This window comes from Elephas maximus, chromosome 7, assembly GCF_024166365.1.
Source record: "Elephas maximus indicus isolate mEleMax1 chromosome 7, mEleMax1 primary haplotype, whole genome shotgun sequence".
NCBI lineage: Eukaryota > Metazoa > Chordata > Mammalia > Proboscidea > Elephantidae > Elephas > Elephas maximus.
The window spans coordinates 52,683,687-52,706,971 of NC_064825.1; the positions used below are offsets into that span (position 1 = coordinate 52,683,687).

At 46.7% G+C, this 23,285-nt stretch overlaps 2 protein-coding genes across 3 annotated transcripts; both read right to left on the reverse strand.

Annotated features, from left to right (window-relative positions):
- Positions 1-3,675: 3,675 nt before the first annotated feature.
- FOLR1 (folate receptor alpha) lies at positions 3,676-7,136 on the reverse strand. The gene is made up of 4 exons (XM_049889960.1): positions 6,903-7,136; positions 4,574-4,762; positions 4,276-4,411; positions 3,676-4,133 (listed from the first exon to the last, which is right to left on the reverse strand). Exons 1-4 carry the CDS (start codon positions 7,065-7,067, stop codon positions 3,856-3,858), a joined length of 768 nt encoding a protein of 255 aa, XP_049745917.1. The 5' UTR covers positions 7,068-7,136; the 3' UTR covers positions 3,676-3,855.
- A 6,255-nt stretch (positions 7,137-13,391) lies between these two features.
- On the reverse strand, positions 13,392-20,652 carry LOC126079055 (folate receptor gamma-like). 2 transcript variants are annotated; one of them, XM_049889957.1, is made up of 5 exons: positions 20,501-20,652; positions 18,176-18,352; positions 14,725-14,913; positions 14,472-14,607; positions 13,392-14,322 (listed from the first exon to the last, which is right to left on the reverse strand). In XM_049889957.1, the coding sequence occupies exons 2-5, from the start codon at positions 18,344-18,346 to the stop codon at positions 14,042-14,044; spliced, it is 777 nt and encodes a 258-aa protein (XP_049745914.1). In that variant the 5' UTR covers positions 18,347-18,352; positions 20,501-20,652; the 3' UTR covers positions 13,392-14,041. The 2 variants fall into 2 exon arrangements, with proteins under 2 accessions (XP_049745914.1, XP_049745916.1); XM_049889959.1 differs by lacking the exon at positions 20,501-20,652 and adding an exon at positions 18,655-18,781.
- Positions 20,653-23,285: the final 2,633 nt, after the last annotated feature.

Here is a 23,285-nt window from a genome sequence, read left to right on the forward strand (position 1 = left end):
TTTAAGAAGAAGTTACATCAGATAGTTTAAGACACACAAGCAGATTTATATACACACATGTATATATATAACTCATATATCCCATTCAAATGCACGAATTAGCAGAGGAGGGTACACCACAGATTATAGGTGTTTAGGGCTCTCATGTGCCTTAATCTGGCCCTGCAGACACAGGTATACCAATGTTCATTGCAGCATTTGCACAATACCCAAAAGATGGAAACAACTGAAATGTCCTCAAAGGATGAGCGAATAAACAAAATGTAGAATATATATATATATATATATGATGAAATATTACTCAGCCATAAAGAGAAATAAAGTTCTGATATATGCCACAACATGGATGACCCTTGAAAACATAGTACTGAGTGAAATAAGTCAGTCCCAAAAGGACAAATACTATATGATCTCACTTATCTGAAATAAGCAAATATACAGAAACCAAGAGTTATTAGTGGTTACCAGAGATGGGAGGAAGGGAGGGAGAAAAGGAGAATTTTGGCTTAGGGGGCAGTGAGTTTATGTTAATGGCGGTGGAATACTTTGGAAAAGCACGGTGAGATTGGTTGTACAACTTGAAGAATGTAACCAGTGTCAGTGAATTATACATGTAGGAATTGCTCAACTGGCATGTGTTTGCTATGTATATTTTCACCACAAAAAATTTTGAAACTATCGTCTTTTACAACAAAATCTTCTTGACACTTCTCAGATGCTGTTGTTGTTAGTTGCCTTCGAGTAGATTCCAACTCATGGTGACCCCATGTGTACAGAGTAGAATTTCTCCATAGGGCTTTCAAGGCTATGACCTTTCAGAAGCAGACCACCATGCCTGTCTTCCAAGGTGCCTTTGGGTGGGTTCCAACTGCCAACCTTTCGGCTAGTAGTTGAGTGCTTAACTGTTTGCACTGCCCAGGGACTCTTAGATTACACCAAAATTTTGCTCCTTTGCAGCATAGTACTCATAAACAGAGATGCTAAAAATAATTAGGTATAATTTTAGCATGCCCCATGTTTTTAAAATTCATTCATTGGTATTAGAAGAACTGCCCTGTCCATTGTGTCCACAATGCAGAGAAAGATGTCAAAGCAAAAAGAGGAGCTCATCCCTTCTAGGTGATTTTTTTATACAAGGTAAAGGTGTGACTATGAATGGTCAGTGATTGTGGACCTTCCTGGTTGAGTGAAAGCCTACTTGTATTCACGTGTAAAGGCTTTCATGACGACTGTCAACAAATTTCCAGGATGATTTTAACTCTTGGTTTAAAATAACCTTTTATTATTGGTAGCAATTTTGGTGCACATCTTACAAAATAGATTATAAAACTCTCAATATTGGTAAATACATTCACTGTCCATTTTACCCATAGAGATCGGGCAAAGTAGAAAGGATAAATGGAATTATCAAAAATAAATTGTCAAGGGTGATGAAAAAATTCAGGAATGGTTAATCGTGATAGTTGAACAACATGATGAACGTGATTAATGTCACTGACCTGTACCTGTGAAGATTGTGGAAATGGCAAATGTTTTATTACTACAATAAAATTAAAATAAGTTGATTAAATTGATAGAGAAGACTCTCTTTGTCCCACTCTTCTTACTGGGTTCTAATAGTATATTCTCCTCAAAGTAATCATCAGCTGAGACTATGAAAGACACCAGTTACCCGTGGGCCCATGCACTTATGTACTATACTCTGGTGAAAATTCTTCTCTTTCATTCTGATATTGGCAGTTGCTGTATTAGAGTGACCAGACTATTTGATACTGTCAACAGGTGGTTTCTTATTCTCCCCTCGTTTGCCTAAAGGTCCCTGCCATAATTTACTGACAAGAAATAGACTCACGGATTTGACATTACAAACTAACACTTGGATGATTCACTCGGATGTCTGAGCCCTGTGATTTGAGATTTCCAGAAAAATTTCTGTCCCGAAGTAGAAGACTTCTATAGAGAGAACTTGCAGGCATAGAACAATAAATAATTTTAAAGGAATGAGTAAAATTAGTGAGGGAGATTGATTGTGGTTACTGTTTTGATATTTTTGGTAATGTGCTTCATGTTCTTTTTTTTGATCAGTCATCTGATGCAGCTCTTTTTCTTTGCTCTGGCTCTGGTCTCTAACCCTCAATTTAGCAGACTATCCTTGTGCCAACTGGAATAAACACTCTCTCCAAAAAAAAAAAAATCTTTGGTCAATGCGTCACTCTCCTAAACATCTCCACTGGCATTGTCAACATCTACACCAAGAACAGACTCCCTCTTTGATTGCCACTTGGTTCCAACCAGTCGCTCAAAATTCATGGTGGAATAGGTTTGTCTCAGATGATAGATTTTGTTGGAACCAGATACTATATTCCTTAGAATGTTTTCCCTCATACACCCCACAGAAATTCAGATTTATAAAACTTCTTATATGCTACCTTTGCAAGGGTGAGTATCCTATAGATTCTTACCTCATGAAAGTGTATGTCAAGATGGAGTCTCCATAAGCCTGAGTCATGAGTAAGAAGAATCTTCCCCCCACACAATACGCATTAAATTTTGTAGCTTGAGCAAGAAATAAGGGTTTGAGTTAAGCCACTGAGATACTAGGGATATTACTATAACATAACCTATCATATTTAAACTGCTACAAACTATACTTAATGTGGGAACAATGCCTAAAAAAACCTTCCAAATCACTGGTTTGGGATCTGCTCTAAGATTCTAGGTTTGGCTTCTAGTCCTAGGTCTACCAGAGACCAGCTTGGGCCCAGCTGCTCTGGTCAGGCAGGGACCCAGTGTTCCTTCAAGGTACACATATCTGCCCACTCAACAAGGGCAAAGAGCTTACTCTCAAGAGCCAGACTGCATAGGATGAAACCCAAGCTCTTGTGGAAAGGGTGAATTTGGCAAATTTCTTTATGTGCCTGTTTCCATGTATGTAAAATGCAAACAGTCAATATACCTTATAGGAACAAAGACAAAGCATTTAGAACAGTTCTTGACAGATAGTGCTTTGTGAGTATGAGCTGCTAGTGAAGAATAGCTTTTTCTGGCCCTCTTAACCTCTTCCCAGCTACCCACCCAGAACACGCAGGGCACTTCCATTCCTGTCTCTTCTATTTCAGAGCAGGCAACACTGGGCAGCTTGGGAACAATTTAAATGGTAAAATCCTGGGCCTGGCTCTTTTTTTTTTTTTTTTTGGCTCTAGATTAGGGAAAAAAAAACCAAACCTGTTCCATTGCCATCAAGTCAGTTCCAACTCATAGCGACCCTATAGAACAGAGTAGAACTGCCCTATAGGATTTCCAAGGAGCAGCTGGTGGATTCGAACTACCTTTGGGCTAGCAGCCAAACTCTTAACCACTGTGCCACCAGGGTTTCCAAACCAAACTTTTTGTAGTGGAGTTGATTCCAACTCATAGCAACCCTATAGGACAGTAGTACTGTCCGGTAGGGTTTCTAAGGAACGACTGGTAGATTCGAGCTGCTGACCTTTTGGTTAGCAGCCAAGCTCTTAACTACTGTGCCATCAGGGCTCCGGTAAGAGATATAGTAAAAAATGAAATTGAGAGTTATAAATGTGTCCTAGATTAAAAGAGTAGTTAAGTATCTGGCTCCAGTTCATAGCAAAGTGTCAGAGCTGAGAATTGATCAAGTTTAACTGGTTTCAGTCAATGGGAATCAGGAAGCAAAACAGTGGTATCCCCAGTCACCCCCTAATAATTCACAAGACACATGTGGGGCATCTATTTATTTAAACTGACTTTCAGAGGACCCTACTATGGAGCACAAATTGAGTAATTTGAAGCTCTGGGGATGAACAGGGCTGTAATGTCCAGGTATCAGAAGGTAGAAGGAGCTCAGCTGAGCAGCCAGAGCAGCAAGACCAGGCTGAGCAAGAGAGCCCAAGCCCGACAGGGCTCAGCACCACTCATGGCCTCGGCATAGAACCTCGCCACCTCTTCGTTGGGGTTGCCGTGGGCGGGGTCGAACCACATCTGGATGCAGCGGCCGCTCCCTCGGCTGTAGTTGCTGACTTTGTAGGACTGACTCCAGATTTCATTGCACAGAACGTCAGGTGTGGGGAAATAGACGTGAAATGGGGCACACTTAGCCTCTGCTGGGCACTGGTTATACCCTATAGGGAGGATGAAAAACCTTCAGCCATTGAGTCCAGAACTACCTCTGACTTCACCAGCCCATAACCCCAAATACATACCCATTCCACACCCCTACACATCCACCTTCGCTCCACTTCCAAGCCCTCCACCAGCCCTCACCTGAGGTCCAGTTCCAGCCCTTGTGCCAGTTGATCTTGCAGGTATTGGAGGTGCGGCAGTCTTCCCACCAGCGTTGACAGTCGTCTTTGCACAGGGGCACATTGAGGATCCGCTCTTTGCGCCAGCTCTGGTCTACCTGAAGAGCATTGGTAGAGAAGAAGGGCTCAGGCCCAAAAATCTCAGGAGGCCAGATCCATATAGAACTGGAACTGGGCAGAGGTTGGGGGAGAAGACTGCAGAGATGTCTGGCAAGTGTGGTTCCTCTGCTGGGTTGGGGTGCCAGGGAGGACACTCATACCTGTTGGATCCAGGGCCCCAAGTTGGGGGAACACTCATAGAGGCAGGTGTCCTGGATGAAGTGCCACTTGCAGGCAGGCTCCATCTTTCCACAGTGGTCCCAGTTGAATCTGTACAGGTAGGAAATATCCTTGTGGGCTTCCTGGCTGGTGTTGACAGAGCAGCAGGAGTTCTTCTTCCAGGGGGTGCACTGGATGGAGAAGACCAGGGACTAACTCCCACGCCCACGCCCACAGTGGCCAGAATATTCCCACACGCAGCCTCGTGCCATCTAGTCCTTGCTTCCCCAACCCAATCAAAACCTTTTGTGGAAATACTTGCTGTTGGGGTTCTCCTTGGAGGAGGGGGCTTTTGGAGGCTGTGGGAGCCCAGGAGGGAACCGCTGCCTGGAGGTGCTGTCATTACAAAATTCATTAATTCAATTTTTTATTAAGCTCATATTTACTCGAACCCAGGCACTTTTCTAGAAACTGGGGGCCAACAAGGAACACTTATCACATAAAAAGTCCTTTGGAAAAAAATATAGCGGGGAAGGGGAGACAGAGACTGAGTTTTACAAGATAGTCAGACTAAGCCTCATTGAGAAGGTGACAAAGACCTGGAGGTATGCAAGCAAGCTAAATAAATTGTATCTCCAGAATCGGAGTCCCTGGATAGTGCAAATGATTGAGGACTGGGTTACTAGCCGAAAGATCGATGGTTTTCAACCCACCCAAAGACACCTCGGAAGAAAGACCTGGCAATTTGCTTCTGAAAGGTCACAGCCTTGAAAACCCTGTGGTGTGTATTGTACCCTGACACACATGGGGTTGCCATAAGCTGCCATGAATCAGAATAGACTTGACAAACCAGAGTAGAACTGCCCCATAGGGTTTTTACAGCTATAAATCTTTATGGACGCTGACTGCCACATCTTTCTCTCACAGAGTGGCTGGTGGGCTTGAACCGCCAAGTGCTTAACCACCGCGCCACCAGGACTCCTTACGGACTTGATGGCAACTGGTTTAGGTTATCTTCAGAAGAGTTCCAATTACAGAAACACTCAACACGTACTTATTAAATGAAAATCCACAGCTTAGAATTTAGTAAAAACAAAATATTAAAATCCACACATTTTAAAAAATATATAGACTGCTCAAAATATTCAAGATACACCATCACCTGTTGGTCTGCACTTGCAGCTGTGGGCTCAGTGATCCCAACAGTGCAAAGAGGGGACTGTGGTCATTACCTGCTAATGGAGTCATGCTGAACATTCACATACTGAAATTATTTTCCTTTGGCTTTTTCTTTACAATTATGGCGTCATATTGACTTTAAAAATCATGTTTATAGATAGGTTCATGATATTAAAAAAGTTGTTGCAAAAACCATTGTTGAAAGAGACCTCAGGATCAATAGGATCTAGAGCCACTGTGTACATGCTAGATGCATAAACCAAGGTGACTTGCACCCAGACTCATCACCAGGAGGGGCCTCTGTCTGTCTGGAGCTGTTTGGGGCTGGCAGAAAGCAAGCCACTGCGTGCAGTTTCTCCTTCCAGATCCTTGGAGAACCCCTTTCCAGTTCAAGACCCTACATCAACCCCCAGGACAGGTTTCCCCAACTTCATTTCCCAGGCTTCTCTCTGGGCCTCCTTGCTTAGCCATGTAATGCGGAAACTCAACAACACAAGGAGAGTGGTTGGCATTGTACAGACAACATCTGGCAAGCGGTATGTTCAACACCTGTTGCTGTTGGGTACCATCAAGTCCAACTCATAATGACCCCATGTGACAGAGTAGAACTGCCCCTTAGAGTTTTCTTGGCTGTAATCTTTACAGGGGCCAATTGCCAGGACTTTGGACACGTAGGCTCAGGGCTTTAGCGTCTTGCCTGGGCCTCCTAGATAGGGTGTCGAAAAGGCCTGAGTAAGGGTGTCTCTCCGCACTTAGCCTGCACTTAGCCCAGCACGGGGGAGATCAGACGGCTCAGGTACACCTAGAATCATTTCCCACCCAGCTCTCCTCCTTCCCCACCCTGCTGGAATCCATTCTTTCACAGCTCCATTTATTCTGGTATTCATTCATTCTCTCACTTGCTAATTCATTCATTCCAGGACTCAATCATCCCTTTCACTGACCCATGCACTCACTAATCCCTGGAAGCAGAGCCAAGGAAACCTGTACTCTGAGGAAACACCAGGTGACTCTTCAGATTAGGCTAGTTTGGGAAAACAAAACCTAGCAGTTTAGAGCACAAGGTTCCAGGTTAGCCTCCAGGAACTCATTCTTCACTCCAACTCCTGCTTGAGTCAGCTCCTCCCACATTCAGAGCCCCACTTGGCCCACCTGGTCATGCAACTTGTCCTCGGGGCTTGGCTTTCCCTTGTGGTGTTTGGCATCCATGCAGATGTTTAGAAGTTCAGTCCTGGCCTGTGTAGTCCTGAGCTGGGCACCCCATCCGGCGGCCACCAACAGAAGAAACAGCAGCTGTGTTGTCATCAGCCAGGCCATGTCTGCCTCTGAAGAAGAGCTGTGGTCAGTGGCACCAAGGAATGCGGAGGTGGGGAGGTGGGGCCTCAAGGTGTGGGAACAGCCCCAAGTAGGTGGGGCCTGGACAGGAAAGCCTGAGGCAGGTCACGTCCCACCCCTATTGTTGTTCAGGTGCCATCAAGCAGTTTCCAACTCAGCGATCCCATGTGACAGAGTAGAACTGCTCCATAGGGTTTTCTAGGCTATAATCTTTACATGGAGCCCTGGTGGTACAGTGGTTAAGAGTTTGGCCAGCCGCTCACTGGAAACTCTACGGGGCAGTTCTACTCTGTCCTATAGGAATTGTATTTTTTTAAATCTTTATGGGAACAGATTGCCAGGTCTTTCTCCTACAGAGCCTCTGGGTAGGTTGGGATTGACAACCTTTTGGTAAGTTGCTCCAGAAAGATCACAGCCTTGTGACAGAGCAGTTCTCTGCAAACATGAGGTCCCCACGAGTGGGAATCAGCTCAAGGGCAACTAACAACAGCTGTGACCTGGGGGATGGCACAGGGCACAGAAGCTCCAGGGCATGGGGCAGCCTCCCTGGGGTCTTGGGAGGCTCCTGAGCCCCCTACCACAGAGCTGGCCATGCCTCTGCTGGCCTTCATAATACCTCAATCCTTTGACCTCAGTCACTGAATTGAGAAGTGACCCTTTCCCTCACACCAGGGACCTGACCCTTCCTAAAATGCTTGAAACTTCCCACAGGTTCTTTCTCCATCTCTCTCCTCTAACTCACTCACACGAGGGTTCACTAAAGCTCCTGTGCCTTCCCTGTTCACACAGTGAGCACCTTACCCTACCTCTACAGTGCCCCCATCACCCTCAGGGCGTCAGTGTCTTGCCTGGGCCTCCTAGACAGGGCCTGAGTAAGGGTGTCTCTCCGCACTTAGCCCAGCACGGGGGAGATCATAGGGCTCATGTAAGCCTAGAATTATTTCCCACCCAGCTGTCCTTCCCCACCCTGCCCCACCCTGCTGGAATCCGTTCTTTCACAACTCCATTCATTCCGGTATTCATTCATTCTCTCACGTGCTAATTCATTCATTCCAGGACTCAATCATCCCTTTCACTGACCCATGCACTCACTAATACCCGGAAGCAGAGCCAAGGAAACCTGTACTCTGAGGAAACACCAGGTGACTCTTCAGATTAGGTTAGTCTGGGAAAACAAAACCTAGCAGTTTAGAGCACAAGGTTCCAGGGTTGCCTCCAGGAACTCATTCTTCACTCCAACTCCTGCTTGGCCTCGGGGAAAAACTATCGTGAGGCTTAGTTTCTTCATCTGAGGATTAAATGTAGGAACAAAAAACCGGTAGCCAGTGAGGCTCTGTGTAATCAGTTGGGCACTAATTGAGGGATAGACATACGCAAAGTCAAACAGCAGGGACCACCCACATCTGACCCTGAAGTTCAGAGCTCTTGCACCTTCCCCGTGCTGGCACTCACAGGGCCGCTGATGAGAGTGAAGTGCGGGGGGTGGTGTCTGACAGTCTCTCTTGCTGTGGCTGTTTTCGGGGGCCAGAGTTCTCTCCCTCTCCTTGTGACCTATATTGGCCTGCAAGCCCCTTCTCCACCCTCCTAAATCCACTTTCAAATCTTGGTCTAACTATGACAACTCCACTCCAAACTTGGGGCCCCAGATTGGAAGAGCTGAGAACAGTGTTGGGCTGAAATACAAGAGCCTTGGACTCCAGTTCAGGGATAGGCACTGACTTGTAGTTGACTTCGATCTGGCCCTCAATCTCCCCTTCTGGATACTCTGGGATTTAGGTAAACAAAGGGCCTGCCCAGCTCAGCAAGTCCTTTAACACATACTGGGAGTCCCATAGGATGTGACACCTCTCATGGGGGTGGGGAATGGCGTACCTGGGAGAGGAGGTAGCTCTCCGTCTGGCTCTGGCTTCTATTCTGCTCTACCCTCACCCTTGCCTTAATCCAGGGGGCAGCGGCAGGTTTAGTGGCCTAGGAGACAGGCGGTGGGGCAGGCAGTGGGAATGAAGCCCAGGAATGGAGCTGGGATCGGGCGAAGGCCACTTAGCAGTTAATTATTGCACTTGGCACCAGCCAGGCCTCCATAGGGGCAGATTAATAGTGCAGGCCTAAGGCCAGTGGAGCCCTGGTGGTGCAGTGGTTAACAGTTCAGCTACTATCCGAAAGGTTGGCAGTTTGAATCCACCAGCTGCTCCTTGGAAATCCTACCAGGCAGTTCTACTCTGGCCTGTAGGGTCACTATGAGTCAGCATCAACTCGAGGGCAACAGGTTTGGTTCTTTTGTTTTAAGGCTAGTGCCCAAGCCCCGCTTATCCTGTTTCTTCCTAAAGCTCTTTGTTTGACAAAATCTTGCATCTTGAGCTTGGGATCCTTTGAGATCATCTGATCCACTTCCACCCAGAGAAGCAGAGCAGAGCCACTGGCAGAGCAAGGGTTGGAACTCAGGCTTCCAGCGTCCCAGCCAGCTGTAGAGAACAAGGAGCTCCCAAATCCCCAACTTATAGGACCTCTAACTCCTCCAACCCCATAGCCACAGGTCTACCTACCTCTGGCAGCATAATCACGGACATTCCAAATCTTTTGACCAGAGCCTCTGGTTGTTCCAAGGCACACCCTCCCCTCAGCCTTTCTCCCAAAAATTCTTTCTACACTATTAGGTTTGGAGTTTGATCTAATTTAGGCTCTTCCTACCAGTCCCCAGCCTCACTCACCTCTACCCCTTTACCCTGCCAAAGACAGAGCCTTTGTTTGACCATGACCATGGTGATCCTTGATGGGAAAAGGGAAAAAGGAAGGTGTAAATTCTGGCAGGAGGAAACACGAAACTCCATTGTGTCAACCAGAGGGAGGTGCGACCCAGAGGGAGGTGATTGTAGAGGTTAGGGCTCAGGGAAGGGTCTGGGTTGGGTCCAGAAGGCCTCGGTTGGATGTGGGAGCCAGCAGGATAAGGATGGCGGTGGAAACTCAGAGAAATGGGGGCCCAATACCATGCAGAATGCCCAAGGAACAAGGGAGAAAGCAGGAGCCAGAGGAGAAGGAATACCCTAAAGGAATTGCAAAGAAACCGACTCCCAGGAGACCCTGTCCCCAGCCAGAGCCCCGCTTTCCCTGTTTTCCCTGTCCCTCATCGGTGAGCCTGAGCCTTACCTGAAACCTGTGACAATCTAGATGCTAAGTGCTCTGAAGATTCTAGCAGCCCTCTTGCCTCCCTCCTCGCTTTATATCCTCCTTGCTTTATAATCAACCTGCTGATTGGAGAAGGGTGGGACAGACGTCTAAGAATGTCTGAAAGGTGGGAGTTCCTCTAACTGGGACCCACCCTTGCCCCCACATCCTCCACCCTTGCCCTGGGAGATGATCATTAACTGGCTTTATGACCCCTCCCCTGTAGCCAGAGGTTTGCCCCAGGCAGCCCCCTGGTGAGCCGAAGGAGAATATCTGACCCAGACTGGAAGCAAAATACTGGGAAGACTGGCTATCAGCATTCTGTCAGACCCCAATTTGAAGGTTGTCCTGTGACCTGGCCAAGATAACTTAAAAGTGTTTGACCTACAGAGGTGGGGGCTCTGGGCCTTAAGGAGCTGGAGGGCAGCCCCTAGAGTGGGGTGGAGAGAAACCCGAGCTTCTCCTGAGATACAGCATATCTCCTATAACCCATCCTCCCAAAGGCAGAAACTGTGGCAAGTGGAGAGGCTAGGATTCAGATCTGAGTCTGAGCCTGGCTCCTTTCAAGTAGCAACTGCAGGAGAGATGCTCCTACAACCAGGACTGCAGGTCCAGTGTTTGCTCTCTGGCCTTATCTCCTGCGCCCTCACAGCTTGTCTCGCCATCACCCAGAAATGCTGCTTGTGCTTATATTACATCCATGCCTTTGTAGTTGCCAAACCCTCTCCCTGGGATGACTTTTCCCCTCCTCATTTCCTTCTCTGCAAATTTGACTCCTTGGCAAGCCTTCCCTGACCTCTTTGGGCTCACATAGAACACCACCATCCTTCTGTCAAAGCCTCACCTCATTGCTCTAAAGGTTATTGGTTCTTAGGTCTGTCTCCCTCCACCAAGCCGTGACATGGGACTCAGTTCTCTCTTTGTCCCGGAGACTAGCACAGGCCAGCGCTGGATGTTCAGAAAGCACTTGTTGACTGACAGAGGAGTGCATGGATTCGTTAACTTACTGAGCACCTCCTCTGCACCTGGCACTGACCCGGGCCCTGAGGATCCAGCACTAAACGGCATAGGCATGGCCTCTGCTTTCAGGTGTGCATGTCTTGTTGGGGACACCAGTGACCAGATGCAGTTGAGTTGACTCCGACTTATGGCAACCACATGTGTGTCAGAGTAGAACTGTGCTCCACACGGTTTTCAATGGCTGATTTTTCGAAAATAGATCACCAGGCACCTCTGGGTGAACTCGAACCTCCAGTCTTTCCGCCAGCAGCAGAGCAAGTTAAGGGTTGTACTACTCAGGGGCTCCTGTGGAGGACGAGCCAGGCAATAAATACAGTAGACAGATCTACGTAAAAGGGGCCAGAGTGACTACGTGATGTGCTAGAAAGTGCCTGGATGGCTTCTTCAGGAAAGTCACTGGGGGGCAAAAAAGGGGGAGCATTTTAGGCTGAGATCGAAGTGGCTATAAGGAGCCAGCCTGCAGAGGATGAATGAAGAACATCCTGGGCACCAAACCGGTTGTGATCAAGTTGCTTCTGACTCACAGCAACTCCATACGTGTCAGAGTAGAACTGTGTCCCATAGGATTCTCAATGGCCGATTGTTTGGAAGCAGATTCCCAGGCCTTTCTTCTGAAGCACCTCTGGGTGAACTTGAACCTCCAAAACCTCTTGGTTAGTGGCTGAGTGCGTTAGCCATTTGCACCACCCAGTAATTCCATTCCAGGCACAGGGAGAGGGAATTATTGGAACAAAGGTCCCAAGGCAGAAAGTGTAAACAGAGCTCATACATGGGATGGGAGTGGGAGTATAGGGTGGTGATTTGCTATGAGATCTAAGAGGTGGGGCAGGACCTTCTACGCCATTGAAGAAGTTTGGTTTTTCTAACAAATACCATGGGAAAATGTTGAAAGTTTGGAGAGGGAGTTGTCACCTAACAAGACACTTTGGGGTTTTATTTTTACTTTTTAAAAAATGCCCATGAGGCAGTAAAATTCATTTGTGCAAGTTTGTTGAGGAACAGATATCTATGGTTCTCAAAAGACCTCCCTATCAAATACTTACTTATTACAAAGGGAAAAGAGTAGACAAGAAACCTGGCAGACACTATCTCAACCAAAAGATGAAAGTTGACATTACCCATTACGATGTGTGAGAAGGATACTGGATTACTATTGGGGCATTTGTGCCCAAAATGGATAACCTCAGTCTAATCATGAGATAAACCCAAACTGAGGGATATTCAATAAAATAACTGGTCTGTGTTTTTCAAAAATGTCAAGGTCATAAAAGAACTCCCCTCCCTCAAGCATCTGCCAGGAGGGGACCGAATAAAATGTGATGTGTACGTGAACTGCAATATTATCTCCGCAGGAGAAAGATGTGGCAATCTGATTCCGTAAAGATTACAGCTTTGGAAACCCTATGGGGCAGTTCTACCCTGTCTTATAGGGTTGCCATGAGTTGGAATCTCCTCGATGGCAATGGGTTTGGGTTTTGGTTTTTGGGTAGCGAGAAATGTTAAGACCTGAAAGGTTGGTTGGTGCTTCAGATCCACGGAGGCTCCTCAGAAAAAACATCTTGCCATCTGTCTCTGAAAGATCAGACATGGAAATCCTATGGAGCACAGTTCTACTCTGTACCTATGAGGTCGCCGTGAGTCAGAGTCTACTTGATGGTAACTCGTTTGGTTTTTTTGGTTTGTTCGATAATTCAGGAGAGAAATGCTCTGGGTGAGATCTAGGGCAATGAAGGCAGTGCTCCAGGAATGGAGAGTGGTTGGCTCTCAAATGGAATCAATGTACTGGAGTGATAAAAAATCTATGAGGTTTTAGGGAGGGGATTGAAGGAGGAATCTGGTTTCCCTGTGTGATAAAATGTGTAACTTAGTGCCTGGCACATGACTAGCTTTCAAGAGGATTTAAAGTTTATGCATCATTTTCAATAGATTGCCTGATATGACCCTCAGAAAAAGTTTGGGAAACAAGGATAGATAGTTCACAGATATGAAAATTGAGGCCCAAGGGTTTCAGCTCCCAAAGCCTATCAGTGGGTGGTGGAATTGAGATTCCAGGGGAGGGAATTATAAATCCATTTACTTCTTGACCCAGAAATCCCTCTTCTGGATATTTAACTTCTAAGTAGAACATTCCACTAAGTACCAGCTTGTTCATTGCAGAATTATTTATAGTTTAAAAAAAAGGAAACAATGCAAGTGTTCATCAGTCAGATCCCACCATCAATGTCTCTACCCTACCCCACATCTAGTAAGGGAAGGAAAGAAAGAAACCTTTTTCCCTTCCAGGAACCCAGTGATTCCTCCATCAGTCTCTGCCCACCTTCCTTCCCACAGTCCTTGTGGTATGAGAGTAGAGACCTTGGCATGAGGGCAGCCAGGTGCAGGGGTAAGAGACCCAGGCTAAGGGATCAAGTGCCTGGATTCTAATTCAACTTCTACTCCCTGCATGCTTGTACTCCTCAAACTAGCCCCAGCCCCTCTTTGGGCCTCTCAATGGGAATGATGAAGCAATGAGTCACGTCTCCCCAAGCCACTCATCCCCAAATCTTTTATAAGACACACGTGAATCTGGGTATTAAAATAAGCTGTCAGGGAAACTCCAGGGGCTCCACCTTGGGTTACAAATGAATGACTAGGGCATGGGCTGAGCTGATTGTGAGGCCCCTCATCTGAGAGAGCTGAGCTGGGCTGAGTCTAGGCACCCAGGTTGGGTAGAGGTCAAGGATGTAGTCCGGGCTCTGTTGTCCAGATGACCAGGTGTCAGCAGTGTAAGCAGCTCAGCCAATGAGCCATAGCAGCATCAGGTTCAGGCTGAGCAAGAGGGGCCCAGTCGCATAGGGCCCAGCCCTACTCATGGCCTCAGCATAGAACTTTGCCACCTCTTCGTTGGGGTTGCCGTGGGCCGAGTCAAACCACATCTGGATGCAGCGGCCGCTCCCTCGACTATAGTTGCTGACCTTGTAGGAGTGACTCCAGAGGCGCTCACAGAGGTCAGCAGGTGTGGGGAAGTAGAACTCAAATGTGTGGCAGGTGGTCCCGACTGGACACGTGTTAACCCCTGCAAAGCGAGAGATGGTGGACACAGGCTTTCAACCCCTGGGCCCACAGCTCATTTCTGGCCATCCCCAGATATCCTCACCCAGCCCCAACTCCTCAAAATCCCCTTTCCTGAACCCCACCTCTATCTCCCCACCGCCAGGCTCTCACCTGAGGTCCAATCCCAACCCTTGTGCCAGTTGTTCTTGCAGGTGTAGGAGGTGCGACAGGCCTCCCACCAGTTCTGACAGTCGTCTTTACACAGGGGCACGTCCAGGAAACGCTCTTTGCGCCAGCTCTGGTTCACCTGGATTGGAGGTGGAAGGGAAGGGCTCCTCTCAGCCAAGTATGTTGGCAGCTACAGCCTGGAAGGGGACCAAGCTGGAGGGCAGCCTGTTGGGGTGGGGTGAGGGAGACACTGTACCTCTTGGATCCAGGGCCCCAGGTTGGGGGAGCACTCATAGAGACAGGTGTCCTGGATGAAGTGGCGCTTGCATTCAGGCTCCATCTTGCCGCAGTGGTCCCAGTTAAAGTTATACAGGCGGGAGGTGTCCTTGTGCAGCTCCTGGCTGGTGTTCACTGTGCAGCAGGCGTTCTTCCTCCAGGGACTGCACTGGGTGGGGGAGACACAGGGCTAAGACTTCCCCTGCCACAGCCATTTCCTCCACATTCTGGTTCTTCTGCCCCAGGTAAGTGATCCAGAGGAACCCTCTCCAGGGAGGGCCTTTCTAGGCCTGCCCTTGAGGAGCCCCCATTTTGAGGGAATGGCATTTACAAGTATTAGCCTGTTTTAAAAAATTGGGGTGAAAATATATACACCAAAACATTTGCCGGCTCAACAGTTTCTACATGTATAATTCAGTGACATTGATTACATTCTTCATGTTGTGCAACCATTATCGCTATCCTTTTCCAATTTATTCCACCACCATTGACAGAAACTCAGCACTTCTAAATAACAACTCCCTCTTCCCCTCCCTTGCACCCCTGAAAACCACTAATAATCTTTGGTTTCTATGTATTTGCTTATTTCATAGAAACGAGATCATACAGTATTTGTCCTTTTGCGACTGGCTTATTTCACTTAGCATGATGTTTTCAAGGTTCATCTACGTTTTGGCATGCATCAGGGCTTCATTTCCCTTTATGGCTGAGTAATAATATTCTGTTGTATGTATGAGTACTATCTTTTAACAAAGAGTAGCGCAAGGGTTGTGGGAGACCTGGGGGAGCCACTGTCTGGGGAAGCAATTATTATTTCTACAGCTCTTAACACTTTACAAAGTTATTTCACATTATTTGAACTATTTACGTTACTCATTTTCCACTCAGCCAATATTAATTGAGTGATTATACATCGGGGACTATGCTAGGGGCTGGGAATATTGCAGTGAACAAAACAGGTAAAACCTTTGCCCTCATGGAGCTTATGGTTTTGGTCAGGGTGGGCGGAGTTAAACAACATTCTAGCCATAGAAAACAGCAGGTATAAAAAGGCCCTAGGCTTTTGTTCACTTTATCCTCTCAATAACGCAGTAAAAAAAAAAAAAAAATCATTACCCCAGTTTTCACAGAATTTAAGTGACTGTCTTAGCTATCTAGTGCTGCTATAACAGAAATACCACAAGTGGTTGGACTTAACAAAGAGAAATTTATTTCCTCACAGTAAAGTAGGCTTAAAGTCCAAATTCAGGGCGTCAGCTCCAGGGGAAGTCTTTCTCTCTCTGTCCACTCTGGAGGAAGGTCTTTGTCCTCAATCTTTCCCTGGTCAAAGAGCTTCTCAGGCACAGGGAGCCAGGTCCAAAGGAAGCACCCTGCTCCTGGCACTACTTTCTTGGTGGTATGAGGTCCCCCCTCTCTGCTTGCTTCCTTTTCCTTTTTATCTCTTGAGAGATAAAAGGTGGTGCAGGCCATACCCCAGGGAAACTCCCACTACATTGGATCAGGGATGTGACCTGGTAAAGGTGTTACAATCCCAGCCTAATCCTCTTTAACATAAAATTGCAATCACAAAATGGAGGACGACCACAGAATACTGGGAATCATGGCCTAACCAAGTTGATAAACACATTTTTGGAGGGGACATAATTCAATCCATGGCAGTAACCCTCCTGGCAAGTGGTGAAGCAAAAATTTCAACTCAGGACTGGAAGGAGAGGAACCTGGTCCCCCTGACTGCAATGAGAAGTAGCAGTCAAGGACACTGGTCTGGCTCTCCCAGGTCTAGAACTCCAGACAAGGAGGCTCCAGACAGGTCCCCAAAGCGGTGGGGGAATAAGAACTATAGCTTGCACATGGGCCTGAGCAGGGCCCTGATCACACGTAGGGGGAGGGCAAGTAAGAAAGGGAAGTGGTAGAGGTTTCTTTTTAGAAATCTCTCTAGACTGGGACTCAGAAGAACTGAAGTGCTGAGTGATCACATGCCAACTGCTTAAACTCTCTGAGATGAATTCCACCTCCCAGGTTAAGTGAGCAGAGAGTTGTGACAGGTCAGGGCACACAGGAGAAATCAGAAGGAAAATGCATGGGGATACCACCACATCTAGCCTTCTCCAGCAACCTAGCCCACACCCGGAGCTGGGCCATACAGAACATTCAGGCATCCCTGACTTCATGAATTTGCTTCTTCAAATGCCCCAACTCCTGCTTGTCCTGCAAAATCTCATTTACACCATCCCTCACCTGCCAGTCAGGTCAGCGTTCCTGCCTCGAGAAGAGTTACATGATACGATGAAAAGCACTAACCCACTTCCTGTAGGAGCTTAACGAAAATGGCTACTATCATAGCCCATGTCACTCAGAATTAAAATCATCTGTCTCCCTCAAAGGCCTGTCACTGTCTCTTCAGTACCTACTGGGAGTGGGGACCTAGCCTGTTTGCCAATGTTTGCTGTAGCATGGCCATGAGGGACACGTCTCCCCCTTTATCTTGCCTCTGAGCTCCAGGGATGGCACATATTTAAGGTTAGGAACAGTACTGTCAGTCTCCCTCCCAGCCCCTGCTGACTACTGGCCTCTCAATTCCCACGTGTACCTGTGCCCCTCTAAGCCTCAGTTTCCTCATTTGTGTAAGTAGAGAACACCACTCACCAAGCAGAAGACCCTCTGGGCATATTCACTGAAGTGGTGTAAGGAAAGCACTTAGCTCAGCTCATGTTGTTGTTGTTAGTTGCCATTTTGACTCATAGTGACCCCATGTGTGCAGAGTAGCATCTGCTCCATAAAGCTTTCAATGCTGTGACCTTTTATAAGCAGATCACCCAGGTCTGTCTCCTGAGGTGTCTCTGGGTGTTTCGAACTGCCAACTTTTTTTTTTTTTTTTAATAATTTTTACTGAGCTTTAAGTGAACGTTTACAAATCAAGTCAGTCTGTCACATATAAGCTTATATACACCTTACCTCCATACTCCCCTTTACTCTCCCCTAAGTTTTAATGAGTCAGCCCTTCCGGTCAAATTGCCAACTTCAGCTAGTAGCCATCGCTGTGGAGTCGATTCCGACTCATAGCAGCCCTAAAGGGCAGAGTAAAACTGCCCCATAGGGTTTCCAAGGAGTGCCTGGTGGATTCAAACTGCCGACCTTTTGGTTAGCAGCCGTAGCTTTTAACCACTACGCCACCAGAGTTTCCTTTCAGCTCGTAGTCAAGTGCTTAACTCTTTCACCACCCAGGACCTCCACGTGGTTCATAATGGGTGCTGTGGAAATGGTCCCTCCCGTATTGTAGATTTGGCAGTCTCCTGGGGGAAGGCCCTCCAAGATCACCTCCGTCACCCCCTACTTCTAGCTCCCCTCGACAGCTGACCTTTCCGTCCCACTAACTTCCTCCCTGCCAGGGTCAGCCCCCTGCCCCAGGCCAGCCCTCACTCCATCCTCACCTGGTCATGCAGCTTATCCTCAGGACCCGGCTTTGTCTTGTGGTGCTTGGCATCCATGCAGACGTTGAGCAGATCTGTTCTTTCCAGGGAATTCCTGGGGCGGGCACCCCATGCAGAGGCCACCAAATCCAGAAGCAGCAGCAGCTGTGTCATCTGCCAGGCCATGGCCATCTTCTCCTGTGGAGGAACCACAGTCAGAAGTGGGCAAGGCCTGAGAGAGAGGCAGCAACCACTCAAACCTCTCCAAGTGTCTCAATCCCCTCTCAAACCCAGATCTTTTCCCATCCCCACCCTGCATTTTCACTGGTGTTAGGAGAGATGTCCACAGGGCAGCTGAGCCAAGGAATGAGGGGGAAGTAAAGGTGAGGGCAAGCCCTTCCAGGGTCATCCCAGGCCTGGAGGCAGGAATCCCCGCACAATCGCCCAGCCCTTGCACCGCTCTGACACTAGCTTGCGCCGATTTTGAGGGAAGCCACTACCTCTCTCTGGATTTCCCCAGCGTTTTGTACACCCTCCAAGTGCCCATCCAACTCTGCAGTTCCTCTCAAATCCGTGCAGGGAGGAACCAAAAAGCGCGGTCTGCTGCAGTGGTGTCACCCAGTGTGGTAACTCATGGTGTCACCCCTTCCTCGCGCCCGTAGACTTCCTCCCATACCAGACCATACAGAATCTTTAGAAATGTTTATTATCAATCTTAATCACAGAATAATATGTGATAAATATAGCTGTAAATTGCTTAAATGCAATATTTCTTAGATTATATGAATACTAACAACAAAATTGTTCTGTAAAAACTCTCTACATTGAATTACAGCATTATTAGTTACAACATTATTTTTTTTATTTTTTGCCTCCTTTTCCTTTAATTACTACTTCATTTTCAAAAGAGTTATTGATATAGGTTCACAAATACTAATTACCACAATATTGTCGCTAAAACACCAGGAAATTTGACAAAATGAGTGACTATAAAAACCCCGGCAGCAAAGAAAACAAGAGCGTGTACTTACAGCACATGCAGAGGAAACTACATGATTCGAAGCGTCTTTGTAATTAGGTAATATTGAGAGCTCTGACTGGAGCGCATTAGAAGGTTCAAAAGTAAATTGGCATAGAGTTTTCGCCTTGTAGGTATATCATTATATGTAAACTGGGCTTACAAAAAATGTTTTTGTTGTTATAACCAACTACAGGGATTTTTTTTTTAAATAATAAATTTCTGTTGAAACACTAGACAAAAATTTTATAGACAGTCATTTTGGTGTCCACCTCTGACAGTGTCACCCAGTGTGGTGTGCACCCCCTGCACGCCCTAGTGACACCACTGGTCTGCTGATGGGGCTAGGGAGTGAGGAGGGGACATGGCTCCTCAATACCTCAGGCTTGCCCTCTCTCAGCCAATCCCTGTTGCCCCAGGGCAGTTGAGGTTTAGAGGTCCAGAACTGGCAATGGTTCAGACAGAGAAGCTGAGCCTGGGCCAGGTGAAGGCCACTGACTGGTTCCGCTATTGTTACTGATCACTGTGCAGGTGAGAGCCAGCGAGTGTACAGACCCAGAAAGCCAGGCCCCAGTCCCTCATACCACAGCCACCCTCCTCAGTGAGGTCTAAGGAAGCCAGGCAGTCAGATTCAGAGCCAAGGGAAAGCCAACAGGTAAGAGGCACATGGAGGAGGGAATTGAGCAAGGGCAGTGGGTGGTGAGGGCCCCAGAGTACAAGCCAGCAGAGAAATCAGCTTCCTAGGAGGTCTGGGGTATACCCCACCTTGCTTCTCACTTCCCATTCCCACTTTCCCTCCCTGTCCTGTATCAGAGACGAACTTCTGTCCTCAGCTCACCTAGGCAGGTGTCTCCCCCCCACCCCGCCCTCTTTATAACCCCATTCTGACTACTTGATTGGCCTGTCAGGGAAGGCAGGGCAGGCTTTGTTTAGGAAGTGGCATACCTATGTATCAATAAGAACAAGTTAAATAAATTATGGTACAGCCACCCAAAGGGATTCAATTTAGTAAAAAAAAATGAGAAAGCTCTTCATGCATGAATGTGAAAAAAATCTCCAAATATATTGTTAAGTTGAAAGAAGAAAGGTGCAGTTAGTTGGGTGTCAAAAGAATGCTATGTTTTGGGAGGGGGAGCCAAGATGGCAGAATAGACAGACGCTTTTTTTTTTCCGTTAAGCCCTCTTTACAACAAAGACCCGAAAAAACAAGTGAAACGAGTATATTTGTGACAAGCTGGGAGCCCTGAGCATCAAAGGCAAGCTTAGGCAACAAACTGAGGGGCAGGGGGAGGAACAGACCATTCAGAAGCGGAGAGGAGTTACCAGACCTGAATCGCGGGCAGCCCTCAGGCACCATTCCCAGAACAGCAGCGGCGGCGGCAGTCGTGGCGGGGGTGGCAGCAGCGGCGGCGGCGGTGGGCTGGTCCTAGTGTTTGGCTGCAGTTCCCCAGAAAGAAGCAGCCAGCCACACAGCCCACTCACACTTCCGGAACCTGAGCAGAAGGGCACTCTTGGCAAAAGCTAAATACTTGCGTATGTTTCACCGCGCGCCCCCCCCCCACCCCCAAGCCGGCTTCAGCGGCTAAATCCCTAGACCTGAGATGGACCGTGGTGAGCACCTGGAGCCCTCCCGGCCTTGGGGAAGGAAAAAAAATTGCAACTGGGGGGAAAAGATAATTTGCTAGCTCCATTAACTGGGGGAGCTCAGGATAGAAGTGGCTCCTGTCCAGGCATAAACCGTCCGTGGACCTCGAGCACCTTTCCCTTCTGCATGGACCTGTGTGGGCCTGTTTTGGGAGAATAGGCCCTTGTTGGCAAACTCCAACCATTTCGGCGGTGCGGTGGAGAGGTGGGTGTTTGACGTTTGACATTGCTTTGCCTATTAAACAAGGTCCTCACCTACCTACAGCAGGGACCTAAGGACTGGTGGCTCCACTTGGGTCGCCCAGCCACCCGCAACAGGGGTCCAAAGATAACTGGTACCTCCCAGTCCTTACAACAGAATCTTTGGGTGCCCATGGTCCCTCTGCAGAGCCCACCCACGAGCACGCTCTAGGGAACAGAGATGTGTTTTCCTCAGAGACACTTGGGGATCAGTTCTCAGCCCCCTGCCTTGTTCGGAGTGTGACCCCCTGCTGCAATCAGATACGGGTATATACGCCAATCACCCCTGCCCCTCTAAGACTGTAGGGCAGAGCCTGTACCACACACTTAATATCAGCTGCCTGGAAACCTGAGCTGAATTCATACAAGAAAACTGAATGGACTCCTAAACTGATATACCTGATAACAGCTCTGGCCAGCTGGGGACAGGACACCAGAGCTCCAAAGGTGAAAATAATCAAGCTAGCTCACTCAAGCAACCCATAGGGGTATACCAAAACAAAACAAAGCAAGCAGCTACGACACAGTAAGCAAACATAAACTAATACAATAACTTATAGATGGCTCGGAGACAACAGTCAATATCAAGTCACATAAATAAACAGGCCATGATCACCTCAACAGGTTCTCAAAACAAAGAATCCAGGAATCTTTTAGATGAAAGTGCATTCCTGGAATTACCAGATGCAGAATACAAAAGTTTAATATACAGAACCCTTCAAGACATCAGGAAGGAAATGAGGCAATACGCAGAACAAGCCAAGAAACACACAGATAAAGCAACTGAAGAAATCAGAAAGATTATTCAGGAACATAATGAAAAGTTTAATAAGCTGGAAAAATCCATAGACAGAGAGCAATCAGAAATTCAGAAGATTAACAATAAAATTACAGAATTAGATAACTCAATAGAAAGTCAGAGGAGCAGAATTGAGCAAGTAGAAGCTAGAATTTCTGAACTCAAAGATAAATCACTTGGCACTAATATATTTGAAGAAAAATCAGATAAAAGAATTTAAAAAAATGAAGAAGCGTTAAGAATCATGTGGGACTCTATCAAGAGAAATAACCTACGAGTGTTAGGAGTGCCAGAACAGGGAGGGACAACAGAAAATACAGAGAAAATTGTTCAGGATTTGTTGGCAGAAGACTTCCCTGATATTGTGAAAGATGAGAAGATATCTATCCAAGATGCTCATCGAACTCCACATAAGGTAGATCTTAAAAGAAAGTCACCAAGACATATTATAATCAAGCTTGCCGTAAACCAAAGATAAAGAGACAATTATACGAGCAGCGAGAGATAAAAGAAAAGTCGCCTACAAGGGAGAGCCAATAAGAATAAGCTCGGACTACTCGGTAGAAACCATGCAGGCAAGAAGACAATATGATGACATATTTAAAAAATTGCCTGCCAAGACTCATATATCCATCAAAACTGTCTCTTAAATATGAAGGTGAAATTAAGACATTTCCAGATAAACACAAGTTGAGGGAATTCGTAAAAACCAAACCAAAACTACAAGAAATACTACAGGGAGTTCTTTGGTTAGAAAATCAATAATATCAGGTATCGACCCAAGACTAGAACACTGGGCAGAGCAACCAGAAGTCAACCCAGACAGGGAAATCCAAAAAAAAAAAAAAAAGCCCAACACAGGGTAACGGCGATGTTATTATATAAAAGAAGACAACATTAAAATAATAAAGAGGGACTAAGAAATGCAATCATACACCTTCCATGTGGAGAGGAAGATAAGGTGATACAAAAAAATAAAAGTTAGTTATAAATTTAGAAAAATAGGGGTAAATAATAAGGTAACCACAAAGGAGACAAACTATCCTACTCGTCAAAATAAAATACAAGGGAAAAATACAGACTCAGCAGAAACAAAATCAACAACAACAAATATGAGGAAAGGACAATATATAAAGAAAATCTACTCAGCACATAAAATCAAGTGGGAAAAAGAAGCTGTCAACACACAAAAAAGACATCAAAATGATAGCACTAAATTCATAAAGAACATACCTATCCATAATTACCCTGACTGTAAATGGACTAAATGCACCAATAACGAGACAGAGAGTGGCAGAATGGATTGAAAAAAAAAGTCCGTCTATATGCTGCCTACAAGAGACACAACTTAGACTTAGAGACATAAACGAACTAAAACTCAAAGGATGGAAAAAAATATATCAAGCAAACAACAATCAAAAAAGAGCAGT